This window comes from Pagrus pagrus (genome assembly GCF_965226575.1).
Source record: "Pagrus pagrus genome assembly, chromosome: 1".
Taxonomy (NCBI): domain Eukaryota; kingdom Metazoa; phylum Chordata; class Actinopteri; order Spariformes; family Sparidae; genus Pagrus; species Pagrus pagrus.
Window position 1 is genome coordinate 16663687 of NC_140185.1, and position 25944 is coordinate 16689630.

General features: G+C 39.9%; 1 protein-coding gene across 4 annotated transcripts in view; it reads right to left on the bottom strand.

Annotated features, from left to right (window-relative positions):
• The window catches only part of nhsb (Nance-Horan syndrome b (congenital cataracts and dental anomalies)), a 56219-nt gene extending 35131 nt beyond the window's left edge, over nucleotides 1-21088 (bottom strand). For all 4 annotated transcript variants that reach the window (XM_084359783.1, XM_084359784.1, XM_084359782.1 and 1 more), the window contains exon 1: nucleotides 20499-21088. In XM_084359783.1, the coding sequence (XP_084215909.1) occupies nucleotides 20499-20778 (280 nt within the window). In that variant the 5' untranslated portion in view covers nucleotides 20779-21088. The remainder of the gene's footprint in view (nucleotides 1-20498) is intronic.
• Between the last annotated feature and the right edge of the window lie 4856 nt (nucleotides 21089-25944).

Genomic DNA, 25944 nt, shown 5'->3' on the forward strand with positions numbered 1-25944 from the left:
CCAGGGCAGCTGAGGTCAGTATGGCCTTTAGGACTGCAGAAGTTAGAAAGAATAAGGACTACTGGCAATCACATATACATATCTTGCGTACATATTTATCCATTAATTTGTTAATCCTGTTTATATTCTGTGAAACACACTACAACTGAATGTGTAACCCTCTTCTTCTGCTAGCTGCCGTTGTCACAAGGACAGAGTAAACAACCATTGATGTATTAACAAAATCAGACAGTGGCGTTTGTCTATAGACTGCTTACTGATGTAGTTAGACTACACCAGGTGTAAAGATAACCTGTGTAGTTTGCAGTAACAGATGCAATTATACCTTTTAAACGACTGGCTAGAATGATAATTAAAAAAAAACGTTGCCTTGAATGCTTCTTGGATTAATTACAGGACTTATTAAGCATAGTGTAAATGACTTCACAAGAAATTGGAAACATGGCTGCATAATTGTTAGTACAGCAGATTTTGAGTAACACAAATAGAAAGGGTGTATTCACTAAACCGTCCCTGTGCTCAAGAACATCATTTTAATTCAATACATTTTAAAAAATTAAATAAAGAAGGTGTTAAAAGGGACTTTCGTCCCATTAAAATCACCATTCACTCACAGACTCACAGGCAGAGGTGTCAGACTGTGACTGTCACTTGCTAATAAGTCACTGTTTGTAGCAAATGCTCGTATCACAGAAATCTTTGCAGTGTTCTTTATTGAATAGACCTCAACATGTAACGTGCAAATAAAGTATGTATAAAATATATGTATTACCATACATGTGGGTCACAAAAAACACTTCTATCAAAGGCATGAAGGAGCACTAGTTCCGATGAAAACGTCAAAGTATAAAATGTTGAATGCTATGAGTAAAGAAAAAGGAAAAACATTTGAGCTCCCACCAGTATGCTTTCCTGCAGCTGTATTAACGGGCTGTAAACTCAATCCTGCTCTCAATTCTGCTACTCCTGCGAAAGGACACAACATAATGAGATCAGTGTCAGTCCTATCCAATCTATCTGTTTACTGTGGAGTTAAGCAAGGTATTTACAGTCTAAATCTGTTCAAAGGCTTTGAAACCATAGCCCTGGTTACATATCACCCCAGTTTTAAGAACATAAACTCACTAAACTCCAACCATATGGAGTCTAGCCATGAATGTGTATGGAAAGACTGTGTTGGTCTCAGTATTTGGAAAAATGTATAAACACTGACAACTGAGACGCTTCTTTTAATTTCAGTTGCCAAACAGCATAAAGGAAGGCCACCATGGAATCACAGAGGAGTAAAGAAAAGCAGGTCACAACAAAGAGTCATAACTAATGAAAGTACTGCAATGCACTCAGAATAAAGGATGGCAATGTATGTTTCTGCAAACCAGGGAAGTGTTGAAACTATATTTCTTTGTGTTGCAACGTTATGTTTCTTTAGGTTCAATTTTCAATTTTATGTTGTGACAGCATTGTGCTTATTGTTAAGTTTCAGGCACATAAAACCACTTGGTTAGGGTTTGGAAAAGTAGCATGTTTTAGCTGGAGATGTCCTAAGTTCTCTAGCGGTGCAACGAGTAGTCGATGAATAGTCGACAGCAAAATGACTAATTTAGTAGTCGACTAGTCGTTAGTGACGTTATCGTGTGTGTATCCCACGGCATACAATGCCACGCTAAACAACGTTTCACCATAGCCAATTGAACTAGCTCAGAGTGAGACATCTCACTTTTCCCAACTCGTTGATGCATTGACAGCACATGCACACTTGTGACCGGGAACAGGAGCAACATGGAAGCGGCCAAAGTGACGCCAATGCAAATAAAAGGTCCAGAGTTTGGGAACATTTCATCCTGGACACAATAAAGACAATGGTGACATGCAAAATGTGTAAGATGAAACTTGCGCACCATGGGGTCACCTCAGCAATGCATGAGCATTGAGGAGGAAACACATTTTAGAAGAATCAGACGCACCTCGGTAAGATAGTTAGCTCCCATGCTAGTAGCTAGCCTATTACCGTATGTGCAGACTGAGTTGTCTTGGCATTATTTTATTGTTGCTGCCACTTAAATGTAATAAATAAGAGCCATTGTTTTTTGTGCAATTCATAATCTGACTAGTCGACTGGTCGTTGCACTAGTCGATGACTAGTCGACTATCAAAATAGTCGTTAGTTGCAGCCCTAAAGTTCTCCTTAAAAACACCAGCTTTTGTCTTCACAAACAGCTGGGAAATGTCTAAAAAATGTTGAAACGCAGTCTTGAACAGCGGTCAGTGGCTTGACAGCCCTGTCGCTTAACTCCGCTCCACCCCCTTTGCCTCCTGATATGAAAGTCAGGCCATAAACATGTACTGTAAATGCAGTATTACACACATTGTAGCAATGTCAATATGGTGCATAGTCTATGATATGTACATATGTGAACTTATCTGTGGTTTGTTGAAACATGAACTGCCAACAATTTATTCTGGCAAATGGACTGTGCAGTCTTCAGAGTTAAGTTCAACTATTCATTGCATTTATTTACTTCCTATTTCAACTTTTAAATGTCCATGCAGGCAGCTGTTTTATCTAGTGAACTATTATAATAGAAATTCAGTACATCTGCCTTTAACTTTCAACTTGAAAGTGATGTTCTAACAGTCTGCAAGTGGCGAAAGTTGATTTTGTACGGTTTCATAACTTTCCAGAACAGTGACACCAACATACACATCCAGGAGAGAAATCAGAATCAGTTTGACCTGAGCTTCTGCCTCACAATACTGACAAGACTTCAACAATGTCTTGGAAGGAAAAGATAATTCAGTACAATAACAATCAGATGTAGAACCGACCCAGTATCACAGCAGTTTGTGAAAGTGTGACATATTTTTTTCCATAGGATTCGCACACACAGGCACAAATTATCTGTTTGTTTTCATGACACTATAATGGACACTTTAAATGGAAAAAGCATGTCCATCTTACACAAATCCGAAAGATTTCATTTCTTCATTATTTCACAAACTGATTTTGTCATATATATATGCCCAAAATCCCAATCTGTCCCTGATTAACATGAAACCAAAATCATGATCTTTCCCTAACCTTAACCAAAGTAAATCCTATAGATTACTTTCTGTGACTGTTTCGCAAACTGAAAATACATTTTCCCAACCTTAAACACAAGTGCTGACATTCCCTCAACCTAACCACAGACTCAGTGAAAACCATGGATGCTGATCTACCACCACGACCTCACCAGCAAGTTTTGTGTTTCATTCACAATTCATAGGGACATCCTCCATTATGGCACAAGTCTCAGGTAACTTTGGGTAAAGACACTCAAGCCATCATCTATGTTGGTCAACCCAACTCCACTTGAATCCATAGCCCATTTTTTTATGTGCTGTACATACCCACAGGTTTGAAAGCGTTTCATTTTGAACCTCAGATAGTCGGAGATAAACTAAATACCCCGTCCCTGATACTGAGCAGCAGCCCATTCTGCATAATGTTAATTTTAATAATCCTAAAGTTTAAAAATCCATTCCTGATTCATCAACTTCTCTTTATCTGCGTCTGTGATGGGTATAGACTTACTGTAATAAATCAGGGAAGATTAATGGCTTTTACCTGGATTCACCTCTTCAGTGCATTTCATGGAAAGAGAGAGATCCTGACAGCCTATAGGCTGAGGTGGTATAAATAATTAGCGCTCTGTACACTGCAGTCATAATTTTTAATCTAAAATTACAGAAGCAAAATGCTGAAGGAAAAAATGTTCTCAAACATCTGCAAAAAAAAGAAGAAAGAAAAACCCATTCGGTCATTGTAAGTGAACATCATCGGCATCCGTGCGAGATGGGACAAGCAGGCAACAACACACCCAGAAAATCATTTCAGAGTTACACTCGAATGAAAGTGAACAGGTTATGTAGCAAGCTTCTTCTCATTAGAAACGACCTGTTTTTAGGCAGAGGCTTTGACTGTACTATAATGAGCCGTTGAAGAGAGAAGAAAATGTATAATGCATTATCTCCCCTTTTATCCCGAGGATGAGAGGAGGGCCAGGTTCTGTGGGACATCCAAGTGTTGGTCATGGATCTGTGCATCTCTGTGTTTGTCTGAGCATGTCGTACCAGTGTTTGTGTGTAGGTTCATGCGTGTAAATGTTTTAGTGTATTTGTATGAAATCTTTTATACATCTGTGTAGAAAGAAAAAAGGCTCTGCTCTCTTCTTGAGAAACATGAGGAAAAGAGACCATCCCTCATGTAGACATCATTTTTGTTTTCTTGATACTGCAGTGTTGGTACAAGCGGCAAAATGCAGAAGCTACATTAACATGCATAAGCTGTTTCCATTTGTGATAATGAGCGATGTGATTGTGTGAGATCAGTGCTATCAGGGCTGTGACCACGCTGCAACGATAAACATCAGATGGTGTAAATGCGCTGCACAAAGGTTCAGCTGGGGCAGTATCATCCTCGGGATCACTGCTTCTGATCCACCGCAAACCATATGGCTCCGCTTCACTTTAACACGCATGGATTAAAGGTCTGGTTTGCCCCGCCACGGACACTTGATTTGAATCTGTCAGCATCACTGTATGTGCAGCTCTTTATTTATTTATTTATTTTATGAAATATGGCAACCAGTCAAAAATTCAAATGTGAAAATTTTAAGTCAGATTTGATAGATTTGACTGACACCAAATAGCCCAATCAGAGACTCAAAACCCAAATGTCATAAATGCAGCTCCTTTTTTTTGCTTCATTATCAGAAAAGTATTTGATTTGTACCACGGTGCACCAGCTAACCAGATAACACCCCCTCATACCTAAACAATGTCTAGCATACCAGCGATAAGCGTACCAGACCTTCGTCACACGGTCACAGGTTTTGTCAAGAAAACTACTTGGTTAGGCTCAGTAGAACATTGTGGTTTAGGTTAGAATAACTGTTACTTCCTTAATTTAGTTAGTAATGTACCTACGTTACGTACTGTAACTAACTTACGTCAGGTTATTACTTAGAGAGATAAAAGAAATGACCGTTGACTTGAATGAAGGTCCAGTGCTTGGTGTCCTCTACCATCCATCCCTGGTCTCCTCCCTATACGGACTTTTCGCTCTACTACTTCTCCTCGCTTCCCTCTTTGCAGCCCTAATAATGACTACATTAGCTAGAGGTTGCTGCCTAACAACAAACGTAAATATGCGTTGTAATACACTGCCTTCATAATTGACCTATAGTCATTTTTCTGATGAAGACAGGCTGAAAAAGTGCGTATATTTCTGAGAGAAGATTTTTTGTTGAAATAACGAACACAGCTTTGTTGCAACTATACTGACATCTGTGCAAAAAATACTTAATAAATAATAATGTCCATTATTAGATTTATCCTGTGCTGCTGGGAAGGATTTTAACCAATCATAGTCTCCCTGATGAATAAGACAGCTGGAAGAAAAAGTTTGGTAAACAATTGTCTTATATTATTATAAGTTTTGGTAAACCCCAAACCACAATCAGTACTGAAAAATGACCTCCACCAAGTTTTTTGGTACGTTACATTAAACAGTTCTCTTCTATGAACAATTATTTAAGGCTTTAATTACAAATATGATTTAAGTTGAGACAGACTGAGCACAGTAGAAATGAAGTTCATTACAATGACTATTCTTATGGCTGCCATCTGTGTGTGACGCTGGAATGTAAACACACAGTCTCCTCCAAACACGATTTTAAGTTGATCTAGACTCACATTTTCCCTGATTTGACCAAATATAATACAAAACCTAAACTGGGATAGAATAAAACTAAATACATGTTTCTCATATGTGGTTAGTGTGTATTAGCTATCTAGCGAGTGCAATTAACATCTTTTGGTTTTGTTTTCTTTCCCAATGCTGTCTTTACACATTTCTGCTGTAAACTGATATTCAACAACTGACATTCATTTCTAATGCATTATGTAAAGCACTTTGAAATGCCTTTTGTATGAAATGTTCTAGACTTGCCTTGATTTGCCTTAATAAGAACATTTTAGCGCACATTTAGTTACATAATGCCCTTAACTAGAAAACAACTGTACATAAAAACGAACCACATGCCAATTTACTGTGATTAATTTTCGATTATGCTGAAGGTGACGCAGAGGAGCAGCGAGTGGTGAAGAAGTCCTCAGCTGTTAGATATTAACTGATTAAGCACTGATACAAGGGGAAATAATAGGGATTGTGACTTTAATATGTTAGGCTATTAATCTGCTATCACATGTCATCTGTAGGGACTTGGCCTCAGTGGAGTAATCTGCTGGGTAAAGCACACACACACACACACGCACACACACACACAGACACACACACACACACACACACACACACACACACACAATAGTGCTGGGAAGTCCCCAGTAAGTCGCACAATTGGTTAATTGTAATTTCTTGCTACTGTAATTATTCGACTGTGTGGTGATAATTACTGGATCATAGAATGGGAGCAGAATCTGTCAGGATACTGTAATTATTTTACACATGTTGTATCTGGAGTAGTAGTACTGTATAATATTGGAAAAACAACTATCTCTCCCTCCTCTCCTCACCGTGGATGTGATTCTTACATTTTTTAGCCTGACAGTTGGCCCGGTGATCACTGTGCCCTTTGGTCCAGACTGAATTATCTCAATGGATTGTCATGAAATTTGTTGAAAATGTTCATGGTGCCCAGCAGATGAATCTGCTGATCTCCTGACCTTTCCGTTAGCGCCACCAGCAGAAAATGTATTGGCATAAGTTTTTGTGCACAATGGTCTGCAGATGAATCTTAATGACTTTGGTGATCCCTCAACTTTTCATCTAGTCCCATAATCACGTTGACATTGGGGGTTTTAGTGAGATTTTTTGGACAACTTTTAAATTATTTGCATTCAAATTTGCCTCAAACATTCATGTTCCAGTTATACCTTTGGTGAACACCAGGTCAGATGTTCCCTTAAAATAAAGCTCTATATTGGCCTTTGAAGATGATCTTGTCTTGGGCATGAGCAAGAATATCGGTGGCCCTGTTGTGATTCCTTAACTTTTTCTTTAAAATGGCTTAATATATAGATTTGAAGCAATTAACAAGTATTAATCCCCTTTTTAATGGGCATATGTGAGCGGATTGAAACGTCATGTAAAAAAAATGGGACCTTCTCCGTCGCTCGTGGTTGCCTATACAAGCCTGTGGACGATTTGTTTAAGTTGTCTCTCTCTCGGTTGCGCTAACAGAGAGCAACAGTCGTTAACATTAGTTTCAAAATGGAGTCTGCTAACATAAACAAAACAACAAGCTTTCAGCACAACATAAAGGTACAACAGAGGCCCTTTAAGGCCATCAGCTGTCGGATAGATTTAGCATGCTAACACACTAAACTAAGATGGTGTACATGGTAAAGACAGTAGCTGCTAAACATCAGCATTTTCGTGGTCACTGCAGGCATGTTGGCATTAGTGTCCAATCACATCCTCACAGAGCTGCCATCAACCTGCGCTTTTCAGCGACAGTGATCTACTATCATGAGCATGTTTCGGATTCGCGAGGCAGCCATTCTGCGCACGCAAATGTGCAGTTAAAAGCGAGTACATCTCTGACCTTACTGTACAGCTTAACAGTTTTTTTCCAGTCAATCATTTGCCCCTAATATCCTCACCTAACCTCTCCTCTTCCCTCCCCTCCCCTCCCCTCCTCTCCTCTGTAACAGCTGTGGTTGCCTGCAGCGTTTAGCTAACGCATCTCTGGCTTGTCATCCAGAGGTACATTAGCGCGCTCATCAAGCAGGACATACAACGAGCATGCGAGGCCTGCACACAGTACATACTCACACTATTGTGTCAGTCCTCACTGCAGCGTTTGTGTGCGGCTCAGGAATGGGTGTCCTGATATCAGAGGTTCTTTAAAAAAGGAAGTGCCTGTTTGGGATCAGTGCATGTGTGTAAGTGTGTGTGTACATATATGCCTGTGTTTGTGTGCGATGCAGAAGAAAGTGGTTGGCTTTGGTAGGCTCGCTGATACAATTGATAGTGACAGATATATGGCTAATTAGTGCAGCCTTGGCTCGGCTGTCCTCACCTCTCACCAGCCCGCTGTGAAATTGGATTAATTTACCTCGCCTTAATACACTGTATCAGCCGTGGAATTCAACCAATCGCAAGTTTCTTTAACGAGCACAGATTTGTTTTGTAATTTGGAGAAAAACGTGTTTAAAATGTTGTTAAATCTACAATGCGTGTTCACAAACTGTACAGCTGCACAACATGCGCTCTCTCACACACAAACACACATGCCTGCACAGCACGGTGAGCGTGTTGACCTTTCGTGGCAGGGGTTGCTAGTAGTCCAATTAGCCTGGCTCTTCTTTACGGCACACTAAGGTTCTTACAAAAGACAATCTGTTTCTAAGGAACTCCTTAAGAGCAGCTCAGTCCTTAAAACAAGCAGCAGACAACCTCTCCTAAGCTTTTTTCTGACTCCATCTGTTTCCATCTTATGCTGAGAGTTGACTAAGTCCGTCCAGAAGCTCGTCCGTTGAAAATCATCTCAACCTTCCATGCTTTGCCCCCAAATCCCCAGCTGATACTCATAATCTCTGCTGTCCATATTCTGAACCCTGCTCAAGCACATGGTCACAACATTATTGATATAATTGGCTTCCCATCCCATTTTTGTCATCTGCTAATACCAGGCTACAACAACTGACAGCTCGGGTCATTCCAGCTATAGGGGTAGTATTAACAGTCCTGCTGAGCCAATAAAGAAGTAACTACGTCAACAAAGAACCTGTAGGTACAAGCTCCAGTGTGAGAATTTAACTAATCTGGTGTAAGAAACAAGGATAATCAGGCTTAAGTTCATGGAGTTCATGTGTCTTATGTTTAGATGAACAAAAACTGGTCCTTCTTTTGTGCTCACTCATCATGAACTCCATTTTTCCACATATTCGTATTTTCTTTTCGGTCTCTTCTGCATCTCTCTTTTTTATCTCTGTCTGTTTTAACATGACTGCTCTTTGCCAACAGCACCCCTGTGAAGTACAAAAACGTCCGTCTGTGAGAGCCTCTGCGTGGGACTTTCTTGTGATGCTGAGAGGAAATCACTGAGTGAGTGAGGGAGGGAGATGAAGAGAATGAAAGTCTATTTGTCTGTCTACTATAACTGTTTGGCCTTCCACAATACTGTAAATATAGCTCAATTCAAAAATGCTTTCATTTACGGGCTTTCATTTAAAGTTAATAATGCTTTCTGAATGGAGTTTTGGTTTAAAGCTAAAGCTGAAACAATATCAGGGGCAGTGACACTTTTTGTCACCACACTTTCAGGTGTTATGGTGATAAAGTGGTAAGATCTCAGCCAGGTACTACGAAGTGGCAGATGACTGATCTCAGTATCTTTGTTTAATCCTTAGGTGTTAGTTAAAGAGCAACTTAAATGGGAACTTTACTTATTTTCAACCAGCTTTGTATCACTACAATTTTGGTAGTAAATACAAGCTATCGATTCTGCCTGTACCCAGAGAAAGTCGTCTCTCTATGTCTTGGATCGAGTGAGGGGCGTCTGACCAAACTCTGAACAAACTGTATAAACTAGGCATTGCTGATAAACTATAAACCAAACCATTATGTCTCTACACTGCCTATTTCCTGCCTAAAATGCTCTCAGAAACATGTTTTAGCATACTATTTAGCTGCAATAGAGAAAGACTGTGAACTGGAAATCGCCACCATATTGGTTCTGTTAACGTAAAACACGACAGTGCTGATCAAATATGAACCACAATCCTTCATTGGCTATTTCTCTCCTAAATGTTTTCATAAATGTATTTCAGTGTACTGTTTAGTTGTAATATGATATTGTTTGTTACCAGCTGGCCTGCTTACGTTTCCTGTTTCAAAGCGGACCCCAGAGCCAAAACCGAGCACCACCCAACTCGCAATACGTCACCAGCAGTGGGAGTGTTTATTGGTGCAGTGCAACACAGTGCCTTCTGTTTTTTGTAGGTTTTCTACCTTTCGAGCAAAAGGTAATATCACACGCCTTTATCTCTGGTCATGTAGCACCAATTTCAACAATATTTGCCTCTTTTTCTACTCTTTTTCTCGCAGCAAAATACTTCTTTAACACATCATTTTTTTGAGACATTTTAATGCCGAGATATACCACCTGACAGTCAACTAGAACTCAGGTACATATCTCAGTCTTTGTTGTCAATGTCTATATTGGCCAGTACCAGTCCCTCCAAGCATCTTTTTCATTGGCTGAAGAGTCTTCAAAGATCTACAAGTTTTTCTCAACTGACAGTCCAAAACATGAAGATATTCTGTTGACAATTTTAAAAATTGATCATCAAAATTGATACTGTTTAACTTTCGGTTGATTAATTAATTGTTTTAGCTCCCTTGAATACTATTATTCACTTTGAGATGTGTAAACATTGTTTACAGTTCAAGTAAAGCCATAGTTCAAATAGCTAACTCAGAGGAGGTCGTGATCACCAGCAGTTTCATTTGTTTGCCAACATGGAACAATTAAGTTTGTAGCCAATAATAATTAGATTGTTTAAACACTAGATACACTCTTGTTGCAACGTGCAAACCATTAGTGACTCTGTCAATGTGGTATTTCCTAAAGAAAAGACAACATCTATGTATATGCTTCTGTCAGTTTCTTTGCCCCAGAGTGCAGTGACTCTTGAAGTCTATTGTTACGTAATATTACACAAGGACAAGAGTTACTCATTGCTGCTTCTGGAATTAGAGCACTGAACACTACGCTACATGCTGGAGTCACTACATTACAGAGACGTCCACTCAGTGCACAGACACTGACGGACACACACACACACACACACACACTGACCCAGAGAGATTGCTGAGTTGCATTTTTTTCCCTTTTTTTTCTTGGTCCCCAGCCATCTGTCAAAGGTTTTTGGGGGAATAGTGATGATGATGGGGTCTCCAGACAGAGATGACAGCAGTTCAGGACAGTTCAGTTTAGCATGTCACAGGAGGCTGACATACAAATGTGCACACACACATCAGGGAGGCATTTATGCATGGAAAGACATATTGGATGCACACACAGACACACTAAGCGGAGCAACAAACTGAGCTGTAGTGTCAAGTTTTACAAGGAAACAAGTGTAAAGCAAAAAAGTGTCACCAGCACCTGATTCTGTCATTTTAAAGTACATTTGCAATCACTATCTCAAGATTATGAGCACAATTTAGATTTGTTTTTTTCAAAATGCCTTGTTGACTACAGACTTGAAATAGCCCATGAATGTTTCTCTATGCATGTACACAAAACCCATGTAGATGAAAACATGTACAGTTTATACAAAAAAACTTGTCCACACGCTTGTATAGGCGACCGAAAGAGACAAGAAAGGTCATTTTTCACGTCATGTCGCAATCCACTCACACATGGCCAGTAAAAAGTGATTAACACATTGCTGCATGAGGCCCCTTTAAAGCAACAGGAACGTATTTAAATATATATTAATTATCATTTCTTATAGCAGACCTTTATTATACATTATTCAGATATGAAGAATAAAGGTAATTATGATGTGATATCAACGCATAACAATAAATATAGCAATGATACATGTACCTGTTTTCATGTTAATGTATTTTACCACACAGTTTGCATAGGGCCAATATTCCGTCCTTGATGATACGAGCCAAAATTTGAGGTGGTTTTGTTTATCTCTGGCATAGCTGCTCAGCTATAGCAGAACTACAACAACATAAAAAAGCCAGAGGCCAGCTTTCACAGACGGGGAATCATCTCCACAAAGCCAGCACGCCAGCCATCCAGCCGGCCGAGTGCTGTGATGTACAGACCAAGCGGTTCTGCACTGCATGCATGTTTTATAACACGCTGCAACAGCAACAGAGACAGGGGCACTTAAAGCGGAATTTCAAATGATAACATGAGAGACCGAAAGAAGAGGCTCGATAGAGTTCAGCGGGTTGTGTGTGCATGCGATGCCCTTGTGCGAGTGTGTTTTCATGTGCAAGTGTGTTTGTGTGAATTGCTATGTGAGTGTTAACCTGCCGGTCGTGGAAGGCTTACTGTATCTGAAAGCATGTCAACTTGGTGTGTGTGTGTGTTACTGTATATGAGGCTTTAGCCAAAATTAGCATAGAGGTAATTGGGCCATGAGAACAGAAAATTTGTAGTGATGATTTTTACTCTCCATGACATTAGAGAGTAGTGTTTGTGTGTAAATCAAGCAGAGCTGCAGCTGGGTGCTCTGTTGTCTTGTGCTCATACTAATAAAATGTGCAACAGTGTAGGTTTACATCTCTGCGCACGCAATGTCATCACATCCCTCTCGTGACCTCCCCACATGTCATGCCCACATGTTTCTGTGGTAACCTAAGTGGACATATGCTGACCATATGCTTTGATTTAGTCGAGGAAGTTTGTGTGATTCTCTTTCTTACTCTGTCTTTATAAACACAACGAAACAAGATGGGTAATAAATACAGAGATAGAAGGCAAGATTGCCCCAACTTTAGTCTTCTTGATCAATATGTAATGTTTTTTTTGACATGTTATCTTTACACAGTTGATGAATTGTCTCAAAATGATCAACATATATGCTGTGTTAGTGCAATCATTTAATCACACTAATGAGTACATTCATGCTCACCAGAGGATGAGCCACTTTCACTCGGATACTCCCATGCATGTATTAAACATTAAATGAGGTGTCTGTTCACTTTAGTTAAAGCTGCTCATCCAGTGAACACAGAAGTCAGTGTCCTACCATGGCAGAGTGGCTCACTGCCCACGTGAATGAATGGTCTCTTTTAAAAAATTGGCCTAATGGTTCTTATTGAAGTTAAGATGATGGCCTCTACATCAAAACTACTCCTAAGGGCTTGGACCCCCCCAGGCTAAAATGTACAAATAAAATCTGAAAATCTAATGAGCATAGTGCCATAGAAGTTGCACAAGATATGAAGGGGATGAAACTTTTTGAGTATTGTGCTTAAGGCCAACTATTGGTAAGAACTGAGCGTCCCTGTAGCGCCTGTTATTTACTGTTGGGCTACAGCTGACAGTCTGTGAGCAAGAATACATGGGAGAGCTTGATTCAGTGCTGTCAAACAGCCTTGATGCCAATTTGTCCCAGTAGCTACTCTCTGTACTCTAACGAAAAAATGCCATGCAGCCCAAAAAGCTTTTTACCTATATATCACCATTATAATGTCTGTAAAAGACACATACAACTATTCTGCGATAATTGATACATAGAAAGACAATCGTCTAATGTTACATTACAATAACTGTCAAACTGAAGTGCAGGACGGCTTGCTAAATTCTGTGTAAATTAATCTCAGTAGTTTACACCACAAGGAGTAATGAAGTAGTGACTCTGGTAAGTCAAATTTCTAGGGGAATCTGTTGAGAACAGCTGATTGTTTCAATAAAAATATGGATGTTTGACGTTAGTGTATTGCAAGATGAAGCGATATGATATATTTCCATATCAGTATTTTTTCCCATCCATAATGACAGCACCATTAATGTCATGGCAGAACTCTACCAAATCTAATTGGGGGTTATAAATAGTTGGAAAAATGACATTCCCATCAGCTTCAGCTGTACTTAGTGCTTGGTGTTAATTAGCGAGTACTGTGAATATGGTAAACATTACTTGTTAAATAGCAGCGTGACATGGCTAGCATGGCTGTAGACTGTGTTGGCATGTTGAAACAAAAAAAGGGGCATTTCTCTTTAATATTCTTGTCAACATTTTCCATTTTCAGAATGTATTTTTTCCTCTCCTTTCACATCAGAAGCCGTTACAACCATGGCCTTCCCTTATCTTTCTCTGTCTCTCCCCTTTTCACTCTGTTATTAAACTTTCTTCCTCCTCTCCTCTCAGGCTTGTAAGTGTCTGGGTGGAAATCAAAGTGCATTAAACATTAAATATGCTGTCAAGAGGCAGAAGTCTCTCCATGCAGATGATGGTGGGGAAAGTAGGCCAGTGAGGGAAGAGGTATGGATGGAGAGGAGGAGGAGGAGAATGGACACAGATATGCATAGATGGAGAGAAAGACAGATGGAGGCAGAGGCAGAGACATTGAAGAAGCTGTGAGAGACACACAAGAGCCCATAAATCATCACACATATTGGATTTGGAAAACATCTGAATTGATGCTCTTGGTGTGAGATACGTGTGTGTGTGTGTGTGTGTGTGTGTGTGTGTGTGTGTGTGTGTGTGGTTAGGTGTGAGACAGACAAGATGTGCCTGGACAGAGTGCATCCTAACCTGCCTTGTGTGGTTGAAATCAGATCCGTGAACCACACGGAGAAACAAGCACTGAACAGAATGAGCCTGTTGGCCAGATGCACAATATAAAGTTGGTAAATATGTCTCTACATCTGCTTTTACTGCGGGAGCTTTTCTGTGTTTGCAAGTGAGAGACAGAAAAAAACACATTTACTTCCACACCACTGAGGCTCACACACTGCACTGTTGGCTCTCAGTCTCTCTCTATCCTCCTCTCTTTTCATTTGGTCCACAACAAACAGTTTCAACAGTATGATGCGTGCAAAAGAAAATGCTGGTTCTTCTAGAAAAGATACCGAGTTAAAACGTATGACCAGCGAGGGAGAGAGAGAGAGAGAGAGATTGACTCAGCTGAAAGGTTAAAGCAGGCCTCCCTCTCTCTCCTGTTACTATGCAGACTAGTGAGATAGAGCAGTCCCCCCGCTGCCACAGGCCATACTCTCTCAAATTCAAATTCAAAGTCAAATTTGCTTTAATGGCATACCAGGAAAAGCCAGTGTTGCCAGAGCAGAACAATATATTTGCTGCAGACCAATATTTTCACATTAAAATCCATTCCACCGTGTGTGTGTGTGTGTGTGTGTGTGTGTGTGTGCGCGTGTGCATGCATGCGTGCAGTGCCATGAGTTGGTGTATGCTGTGTGTAATTTTGCCCCTGAACTCACGAGTATTAGCAGAGTTTTACATGTAAGTAATTAAGCTTAATCTACGCAACAAAATATAATTATGCAACGACAAATAACGAGGCCAGAAACTGAGCAACGGATGCCGTGCAGTTGTTGTGTTGTTGGTTACCACTCAATTCTAGCCTCCCGGTCACACCAGACAAAAGGTGCATTATAACTAAATTTGCTATTTTTAACATGTAACATATTTTGACTTGATGATGCAACTAGCTGATCAAAGTTCGAACAACTAATCCTCTGGAGGACATGAGTGTCTGTACCAATCAGCAATCTATGTGATAGTTGTCAAGATGGTTCAATAAAAAGCTAAAATTTTGACGCTAGAGGAAAAGTGGGACGATCACCACATGTGTATTGTGTTCTTACAGTAACACGTAGAAAAACCAAACAAGTCTTTGGTGTTTGGAGGTAAGCAACAGCTTCTGGGTCCAGTGACTGCAGCCTGTCAGAGGTTTTGTTCTCATGATGTTAGGGTCTAATGTCTGACTAATGCTGGGACGGTGGTCAGCCATCAGTTGGCTGTGATGATACATAGTCCTAAAGAAAAGTACCGCTGAAACAATTACCACTCAACCAGTCGATAAACAGAAAACCATGCTGCCACTATTTTGACAGCCGCTTAATTATTATCTTTAAAAGCAAGAGTGCAGGACATTCTCTGGCCACAGCCCCCTAATACAAATACTCACTAGTCTTCTTAGACTTCTGTAACAACAAATTTGATATCTTTTTCACCGTAGATACCCAAAGCGGCACTAAAACTATAACCAGCATTCCTCACTACATGCCAAACAATTAAATCCTACACACTCGACCTTTAAGGGCATCTTATATTCATAATTAACTTTTCATTATTGTATAATCACCTGAAACTAAGAATAGTTGAGTTTTCAGTACCTCACAATAAGCCCTTTCATCTACAGCGGGCGTGGGTCGGACAAACCAAACACTGGCTCTGAATAGGGCCCTTCATGCCACCGGAGGGGAGGGTGAGACAAGGGGTGTTCAGTTGGTTGCAATCTGTAACCTCAACGCTACATGCCACTAAATCCTGCAAACTGGACTTTTAATGACAATCAATTAAGAAACAATCTGGATATCAGTAGATCATTTAATTTAGTTTTGTGCCAAGGGATCCCGCTATATGTTTGGTTTTACCAAAGTATTAACTCCTAAATTTAGCACTGATGATCTGAGACTTGATGCTAGGTATCAGAAAATAAATGATGATGTAGACTTGAATTGGAAGAAACATGTATATTTCCCTGCACCACTGCAATAAAGTGAAACAAATCATCAAACAAGCTGAAAGTTGCACTATACTTGACTCTTTGACTGTTAACACCGTGTGTCGATAGATAGCTACTATTGCTACTACTGCTAGTGCTCAAAGATGACTACTAGAACAGATTGTTCAAACAAGTTTTGGATGGATATCCAACACAACACATTGTTTTCCAAGAATGTGACAGACAAAACTGTCTCAACACCATCTGAACACGGCCTACTGCCATGTTCAGGATCAATCCAAGTTAGCTCCATATTGACTGCCTTGAATCTTGATACACTCTACACTGAAGTGAGGATAACTCTGTTGTCACTGACATTTTATCTCAGTCTGTGTGTACACACTGAGATATTCAGCTCCTCAGGGTTATTGCTGCCATTTGAGAGCAAGAGAGAAGATAATAGCCCTTTTGAAAGCTGAATAAAAATAGCAAAACTTTGGTGGGCATCCAAGTATGAGCATTGGTCTACAGAGGACTCAGACTCTCCCTGTCCCACACAGACAACCAAAGAGTCTTTTCTCAATTTTGCGTTTATTTTCATTTTACTTGTATTTTCATTTTGTATACTAAACTGCGCAATATCAATATTTATGTGCAATAATGTGAATTCAATTGTTGAGTCTGTTTACTTATCTTTTATATCTTTCTTTTTTACTGATGCTTTTTGCTACTACGCTATCCCCTTTGCTGCTGTAGCACTGCAAATGTCCCTGATGTGGGATTAATAAAGGTTTATTTGATCTTATTTTCCCTCCACAATGTGTTGAATGAAATATCTACCAGCCAAAATACAAATTAGTATAAAGATCCCAGATGTTGTATCACCAAACCTTTAGACATTTGTACCACATATGATTGATAATTGTTGAATCGTACTGTTACAATCTAAATAGAACAAAAAAAATGGATGCAAGCAGTGACATGTCAATTGGCCAATGGTGGACATGTCTGAGGCTGCCGGCCCAAACCTGTTTTTTTTGCATTTCAGACTGTACCCAGATAAATTATAGAAAGTCCAGACAGCCAAAAATCACATGAAATTTGATACAATTCAAACCAGTTTTCTGCAAAAGGCAGGACGCTCTGGGAAGTGTGTCAGACAGGTTGAGCAGAATCCAGGCGGCTACTAGCAGAGCATTATGGCAGACAAGACAGAGAGCAACCGTCCACTGGTAGTCACACTGAAATAAATGATCTGCTTCGCGACGTGACAGCTTGATTGTTTGGAGAGCGGGATGATGGATCTCCATTTCTCATTCTTATGTGTTGGATAGCCACACCATTAGCGTACATAGATAATGACGCCGATGTTGTTATCAAAGCAACCCATGCAGGTGGGTTGTGAAGTCTGGATACTAACACTTGGCCGGGTTCTGGGAAAAGCCGCTGTTCAGCTGCTCAGAGCTGCCTAGAGAGTCGGGTGCAGAGCCAAACCCTCTGGAGAATTAACACATCGGATTCTGCTTGGAGCCATTTAGCGACGGAAGGAGAGCTCGGAGATTACTTTTTAACGTTTGTGATTAAAAAATGGATTATCTTCACTCCTGTTTATCAACCTGACTGCAGCAGGTTGCTCACTAACGTTAGCTTATGGCTAATGTAGTAAGAAATCTGGCTGTTTTGGGGTCAATAAACACTGCGTGAGTTACCCAAATAAACACAAATGATCGCTTCGTTTGTGGGGAATACACCATCAAACAACTACCACTGCTGATGAAAATCTATCTGATGTGACTCAGGCACAAATGTTCAAAGATGAGGTAAGGTTTTAAAGTTTGATCTATGTTGAGTTTAGTTTTGTTGGCCCTATCCCGGAAGAAGCTACAGGTGGCCAAATCAGCTTTGTTTAAACTTGAGGAATTCTCTGAGTTTGAACATCGTTGGAGACATTTGGGACAAAACACATAACAAAGTTCAAGTTGATTTAAAATATTTGAATGCAGAATTCCTACATATTATAATAATAATAATAATAATAATAATAATAATAATAATAATAATAAATTTTATTTATAATATTAATTCATTATTTATTATATCTTTAATCCATTGTGTTTACAGAAAATTGGATTCTGTCCACTTTAGATTCCCCTCAGAGGTTTTGCATTTACAAATCATTTGTTCATTTTGAGAAGACAGGACTTTTGAGAAAGACAACAAAAGACACTGAAAAAATTTGATTTGAGCGGCCAGAGCGTCCACACTGAGACGTATCTGTAGAAATCCGAAACAGATTTCATTTCAGACTGCCGCCAACTGTGGCTTAGATCCCATTGGCAAAAATTGCATTTCATGTGTTTCGCAGGACAGACTTTCAGTTTTTCTGCCAAAAAACTGGTTTGTGCTGAGAGTCTGATAAAGGCCTCAGACTACATTTTTGATTGACAACACACTTATAAGGGGGGATTTTAACCTCTTGCATGGTTCCTTTTGAATATAGAGGTCTGAAAGGTAAAAACTACAACTTTTCACGAGAGAGAAGAAAATATGAGAGAAAATTCTGAAAAATAAGTTTAATTTCATGTATCAGAATTTCATTTTTTTTTTTTTCTTTCTAAATTCCTACCTGGGAAACCCACTAGATTTATCTAACAGCCTCGAGAAAAAAGCGTTCACTCAAAAGATGTCCTAATTGGTGAGCTCACTAGTTTTTGGTTCAAGATTCACAAAACTCATGGAAAAGCATGTGCTATGTGATACTTATCTTGTATGTCTCGACTGGCTGCAGGGATGTGGAGGCGCAATCCACTCAACAAATCAATATTTCAGGGTTTTCTGAGCACAACAGGTGTAACAGACAGGCAGGTTTTCTGGGTTTATCGTTGCTGGCAGGTTTAAGGAGTTCAGAATAGCGAGAAGTGAGTGAGTGTTTGCGTGAGGAGACTTTTGAAGTGCGAGATTCAGCATGAGAAACACAAGTGTGTCCCTTTCTGCTGGACGAAATGCAAACAATCCTTCACACAGCAGCAGTAAACAGAGCAAAACAGTAACAAGCCTACTGTTTTATGCAATGAAGACATCCTCGCTGACACATATGCTCTGATGTGTGTGTGTGTGTGTGTGTGTTGTTGGGGGTTGGGGGGTGAATCTAAAGAGGGAGTGCATGAGCCTACAGTAGCTTTAGGCCCCAAAATGCTCTTTGATTGTCCCAGATTATAACCTACAGCGGTGATGAATCCAGCTGCACACAATCGGACTGAAAGCACTAAAAGGGATCGTCTGGAATGAAAAGCCTCACACTGAAGGGACTGCAGAGGACATAAATAATATGTAGCTGCCGTACAGAACGCGCTGTTACATTGAATTGCAGCGTCTCTCATTGATGCCAATCGGGCTTATTTCTCACGTGAGGCGATTTTAAGCGATACCCTGAAGATCTAGTCCCGATCTGTCCATATTTACCCCCGCAACACCGACATCTGGATTCATTATTGATGCTGTGTTGGTGCCGCTGCATGTGGAAAGGGTGGGTTTGGCGCACGGGGAGTCGCCTGTGAAAAACCCCCCCAACACACACGCGCACACACACACACGTCTCAAAAAAAGAGGCTTTTTTTTAACACACCCTCCACGCTGAACTTGAAATATTCACACCCCGAACGAGCGAGGCGGCCCCCCTTTTTTTGTGGCCCTGAACGCACCGCCCGAACATGCTTCAGGTGTGCGCTACCCGCAGTAACGAGACTGCGATGCTGAGCCAATGCAGCGGCAACACACGCCCCTCCGCTCCTCTCCGCGCGCTGCCTGTGAGCGCACACACACACACTCACACACACACACTCTCTCTCACACACACACACACACACACACACGTCCCCACTCCCTCGTCGACACACGCACACACACATCCGAGTCTGGACCGCCAAATGAATGAGCAGTCAACAGCACCCTGCGCTGTGAAAACGCGTCTCGATGTTACTGGATGGCCAAATGTGCAAATGCAACCGTGTGACACATTTCAATAGGGGGGGGGGAGCGCGGCCGCGTGCATGCGTGCGTGCAGCTGGGTAAAAATAATTTTGAGGTGGGCGCCCTTCGAAGCATGAACATGTTAGACGTGAATGAATAAAAATCACACATTGCTCAAGTGTAAAATCAGAAGAGGATTTCTTCTTCCTCTTTTTTTTCTTCTTCTTCTTCTTCTAATTTTTTTTTTTTTTTTTTAAACACTGGGTTTATACACTTGTGGTGTTCTACTTACGCACTGCCTCCTTTTTAGGGTCTAGGGCACTGGCGGTCTGCTGTATCTGGCCTATTTTGTTCTGGAGGACCCAGACCCGCTGGTTGGTGCTGATGATGTCGTTCTCCAGCTCCTGAAATAAGGAGCAGGCGTGTCGGGCCAGGTCGGACAGCTGTCGCAAGGTCCGGGACAGAACCACGTTACTGATGGCACACAGGTCCTCGAAAAGCAGACCTTCATCGTTGGGGATCTGGTGCCTGCACAGAAGCTGCGGCTCCACAATCCTTTTGGCGAATGGCATCTTTGCACGCCACAAATAATAGAGGAGTTGTAAGCCAAGCGTAAATTCCCACTGCCTAGAAGAAAAAGGGAAAAGGGGGAAACAGACAACATCCAAATATATAAATCCACGAGAAACCCCGGTGAGGTTCAGGCCGAGCCGCGCGTTATCCCCGGGCGTCAATCCAAAGTTCCCAGGTTCTCCTTGAGATCCTCCATCCTGCTGCTGGTTTCTGGGGATCACTCACACTCCCGCTCACACACGCACACACATGCACACACATGCAGGACACAGCTAAGCTCAGGTCAGTGGTGTGAGGATGCGTGTTGAGTCTGCGATCATGGGTTGCCTCCGTGCAGCGTCAAGCCAGCCGGAGCGAAAAGGAAGCACCGCTCGGAAATTTCAGAATAAGAACCTGGGATGAAGTAGAAGCACGAAAAAATAACACTGAGCTCTGCGAAACTGATATAAACTCAGAAACGATTAAACACAGACCATCTTGAAGAGGCTCCTTTCTACCACACGCCTTTAGTTTCTGATCTGGTCTGCACGCTTTGGGCTTTTATTTTGTTAGACGTGTCCTCTCTTTCCGGTCTTATTGTGGTTGTTTTGTGGAGGGGATTGATGCAGCCTGGCTCTGTGGCCTGAGCAGTGAGCAGGCTGAGAGGATGAGAGAGAATACTGAGGTAAAAGATGTGGATGTGTGCAGAGAGGCAAAATCAAGTTTCTTATCATGTCAGGACAACCTGACAGAGGAGTCATTCATTACAGAGATGAGAACCAGTCTGCTGTTTAACCCTGATGTGGGTGATCAGGTTACAGTTTAAGATATATTAAATACTTCAGAATGAGGTTCAGTATCAGGCATTTGCACATGAGAAGCAAACCCCTGGATTAGTTGATCTATGCAATACATTCAAAGGAGCAGGCAACCAAAATCTACTTTAACTTGAGAATTTCAGGAAGTTTTAGTCATGAAATTTCCAATATAACTCAAAAAAGTCTTGGGATTTGATTTGCCAATATAATCGGGAAGCTGTGATGTTTCTGCAGGCTTTCACTAACGAAGCAACATTTAAAATACCTTATAATAAAATAATACCTTACTCCTGTTTGTTGTTCAAAGAGCTCAGGTTTAAAACTTTGAATTTGGAGTTTTATAGGCACACAGCTTGTTATTAAGGGGTCTGAGTAGCAGTTTGATCTATTAAACCTCAGATATGTGTAACACCACCTCGAAGAATAAAATATTATACATTTCTTTGTATGAGAATAACTTTGTGGCAAACAAAAGAATCATATCTTTGGCTATTTTTAACACATAAAACATACAAAAATATCACAATCTGCTGTGATAACAATGGTTTGTGGTCATTTCTGTATGTTGTCACCTTCGTCAGTTGTGCGTGACATGTTTTGTGTCAAAAGGGAGAGTTACTCCTTAAATGTCTCTACATACTTTTCAAATATTCAGAAGAAGAAAAAAGGAAAGAAAAAATTACTATTTTCTTTTTAAAAAGGTTGATTTTTCATTATTTTGCAGACGCAGCAGTGGGATCTGTTGGACCCCAAACGATGAGGTCACAATGCCAATGTCAACAAACTAGTTATTAACATGATTTTTTTAAATTCATGGATTCAAAATGGATTGATACATGTTTTGGCCTGAAAATCCTGCATTGCTGAAAGATCGGATTACCATTTTTTTATGCACCGTTATTTTCTCATTCCCATGTTTTATCTGAAAGTGTCGAAGCTTGGAGGAATGACACTGAAGAAAAAAATATAAAGACAGAGTGGACTAAGTTCACACTTTTTCCTCATAAATTGCTAAATTATTCTATATTTGACCCTTTGCAAGTACAATTTCAATCCAAATATTCTGGACTATAGTGTAGACAATCACTATATCACTAATCACTATAGTGTAGACCAAAGTGGAGGGCAGAGGGACGTTGTATTCGTAACATCCTGCTATAAAGAAATGTATATTTTGTGTTAAGATGATATATTTTTGTTATCTGCATTGCCATGTTGTACTTTTCTGTTTGTTAGTAAAAAACAAGCACTAAAACCGTCTCTCAGCCAGTTGTCAACCTACCTTTTAGAAAACTTTGGTGATGGACTTCCAGAAAATAATAACATGTGTAGGAACTCAACAATGATTTGTGTAACATGAAGAGTTTGTGCACTGCTGATAATATTCTAATGCGAAGTCAGAGATCCTAAATTGATTTGAAAAGACGTCATTTACACCCTCAAGGCAAGGTAGACCTCTTGTACCCACCTCAGACAGGATGTGCGCTTAAAAAAGGCTGTTATTAACACCATTTCAAATCAATTTGGGATCTATGGGTTACACAGACTCCAAACCAAAAAATAAAGATGTCACCACATCCATAGATGAACCAACATACTTCTAGTTTATGTAACAGGTGCGATTATCACAGGCGCAGGTGATATTGGGCCATGATAAACATCACAAACACAATAAGCACACAATCAGGAGATTTCTGTTAAATTTGTTTTCCTCACTCACAAACAGTTTTAAACTCACTAATGTGTAATTAAAAATACAAAATAAAATGTAATACAGCAGAATTACAGGAAACAGTATGTGTTGTGATGCACTTCATCCACCTGGTCAAACATTGAGTCTCTACATTCAACTTTCTCTACAGAGTTCATAACAGCAGGAGCCCATACTGTAGCTGAACGATGTCCAGTGAACAGATTTTTTTTTTTTTTTTTTTTTTTTTTGCTGAATGTGAGTTTCCAGGATGCTAAGCCTGGCTGTTGTGTGTTTCATTCACAGTGATTAGCCTATAGCCTCCAGGCTCAGTCTGTATATAGACATGTCCGCAATAAACTTGCTGCTGCAGCGAATTTGAGGCAGCACAGATTGACAGTAACCTGTCACGGGCCTCACTCTGAGCTGCCTAGAAGACGAGCCTGCTACAAGTTGTAAAATGGTCAGTATTTACATCCCAGCAAACGATAAACATTATACAGATCTTATTCATAACCAGCCTATGAAGCTAATGTTAATGTTTTACTATGATATTGGGCAATAACTTTTCCCATCTAACTTCATGACATTATTCTCCATTTTCTTGAAGTGTACTGGCTATCTTTGATATTAACATTCTTCAAATATGCACCTTTATCTTTAAAGGGAAGCAGACTTGCCACAAAGTTTCAAACAGTTCTTTGTTTTGAAGTCTCAAGTTCTTTTTCATAAAACTAAACAAGTAAAAAACCTTTACCTGCAGATGTACCGTATCTCGAGGACACTACTCGTTAAAATATCGTGGAGTTCATTTATGGAATACAAACTTGTACTTAGTAACTGATTCAATGTCTTTGTCTACTTACAAACTGAGACTCATAAGTACTTTGATGTCACAAAGGTTTTGATACAACTAATTTTGGTTATGTCTTTATTTATAGCTGCAGAATGTGTAACAACAAGATAATAACATAATAATATAATGTGATTATACGATGAACTATCTGATCTTGTGTTGTCAACATAGTGTCGTTGTCTTCCATTAGCAGCTTTCATAACTTAAAATGTGATTGGGCATGTAGAAGTTATGTGTTTTATTTAACACTGTTTTTTTTTTCTCTTTATCTGAGGTGAGGTTTTTTCAGATAAGTCCGTAATGGGTTTCTTACTACCTTCACATGTATTTTAGTTTTATTGACGTTTTTTCCTGAATTTTCTTGTTTACAAAAAAAAGCAAATAAAGTAAACTAAAATGAATGGGAATGAACAATATTATTAGTTTCTTGTAAAAGTCATAACATGAAAATGTTCACCCTCTTTCACCTTTGTTATGAATGTCAGACATGTTAATCATTACTTTAAAGGTGCACTCTGTAGTTTTGGGGATTACATTTTTATCAGAAGAGAAAGATCTTCATTGATCATCCATTTTTTTATGCCTAAACAAACTAAATACACAAACTCTCTTTGTTTTCAGGACTGAATAAACAAACTGACCTTAAAGGACAACACAGTTTCATACTGTTTTACTTTGTTTATATGTGGCGGACCCTGCCACCTTTCTAGCTTCAAACAGTGTTTTGGGGACCTTATTGTCCTCTGAAAACAGCTTGTTTATTCAGTTACAGAAAAGATGAATATTTCTGAGTTTGTATTAGTACCTCATTAATATTGTAAATATAAAAATTCTGAGTTTGCATTTCTTCTCCAAAACTACACAGTGCCCCTTTAAATTATATGATTGAGACATTTTAAATCCAATTAGACTATTTATGTGTTATGTGTCACGGCTGATGAGTGGCATGTAATGTCTCAAATGTCCAGAGAAGTCAACTGACACTTGAGTTCAGAAGTGGTGAAAAGTAACTAAATGAGGTAATTTTACTGTAGCTACTAATGTATCTCCATTTTATGCAACTTTGTACTTCTACTTCACTACATTTCAGTGACACACTACTCAAAATAAGTAAGGGATATTGGGATATTTTTTTATTTGTTTATTCTGTGACGTATCTGATTTTCTGTTTTGTGTTTTGTGATAATTCTTGCACACATATCCCAATATCCCTAACTGATTTTGAGTAGTATATTGTACATTTTACTCCTCTTTAATTATGTGACAGGTGTAATTACTTTACACTAAAGGCACACCCACACAGGTGTTGTCAATCACTGTGAACTGATTAGACCTCCAGTCAGGTGTACACTGTTGGAGTTATGCTGGGAGTTACCTGATGTCACGCAACTTTATACACTCAGTGGGTGATAACAGACTGCTAAAGGGCTGTCCCTTTGTCACACTGTTATGGCTCACAGGAGATGGCTAGTATGGACAAGAGGAACAATTAAAGAAAGATTAAAGCTTTAAATATTCATGTGGGCATGTCAGTATTGTTTTACAGTAAGACAGAAATGTGAGTCTGTCCTTTAATGAGCATGACAGTACCACCTATCTCCACAGGAAGGTGCTGTTGCATGATGTTCCTGTGGATGTTAAACATGTGAACTTCCCCTCAGTGTGTTTGCTGCTCTGATCAGTCAGGATAGTGGCACGCCAAAGAACAAATATATAAATAAAGTTAAAAAACAACAACTATGAATGTCAAAAGTGGTAAACAGAAGGTGAGGACTCCTTTGATTGATCTGATTTATTTTCATTCATTTAGCCTCTATTTTAA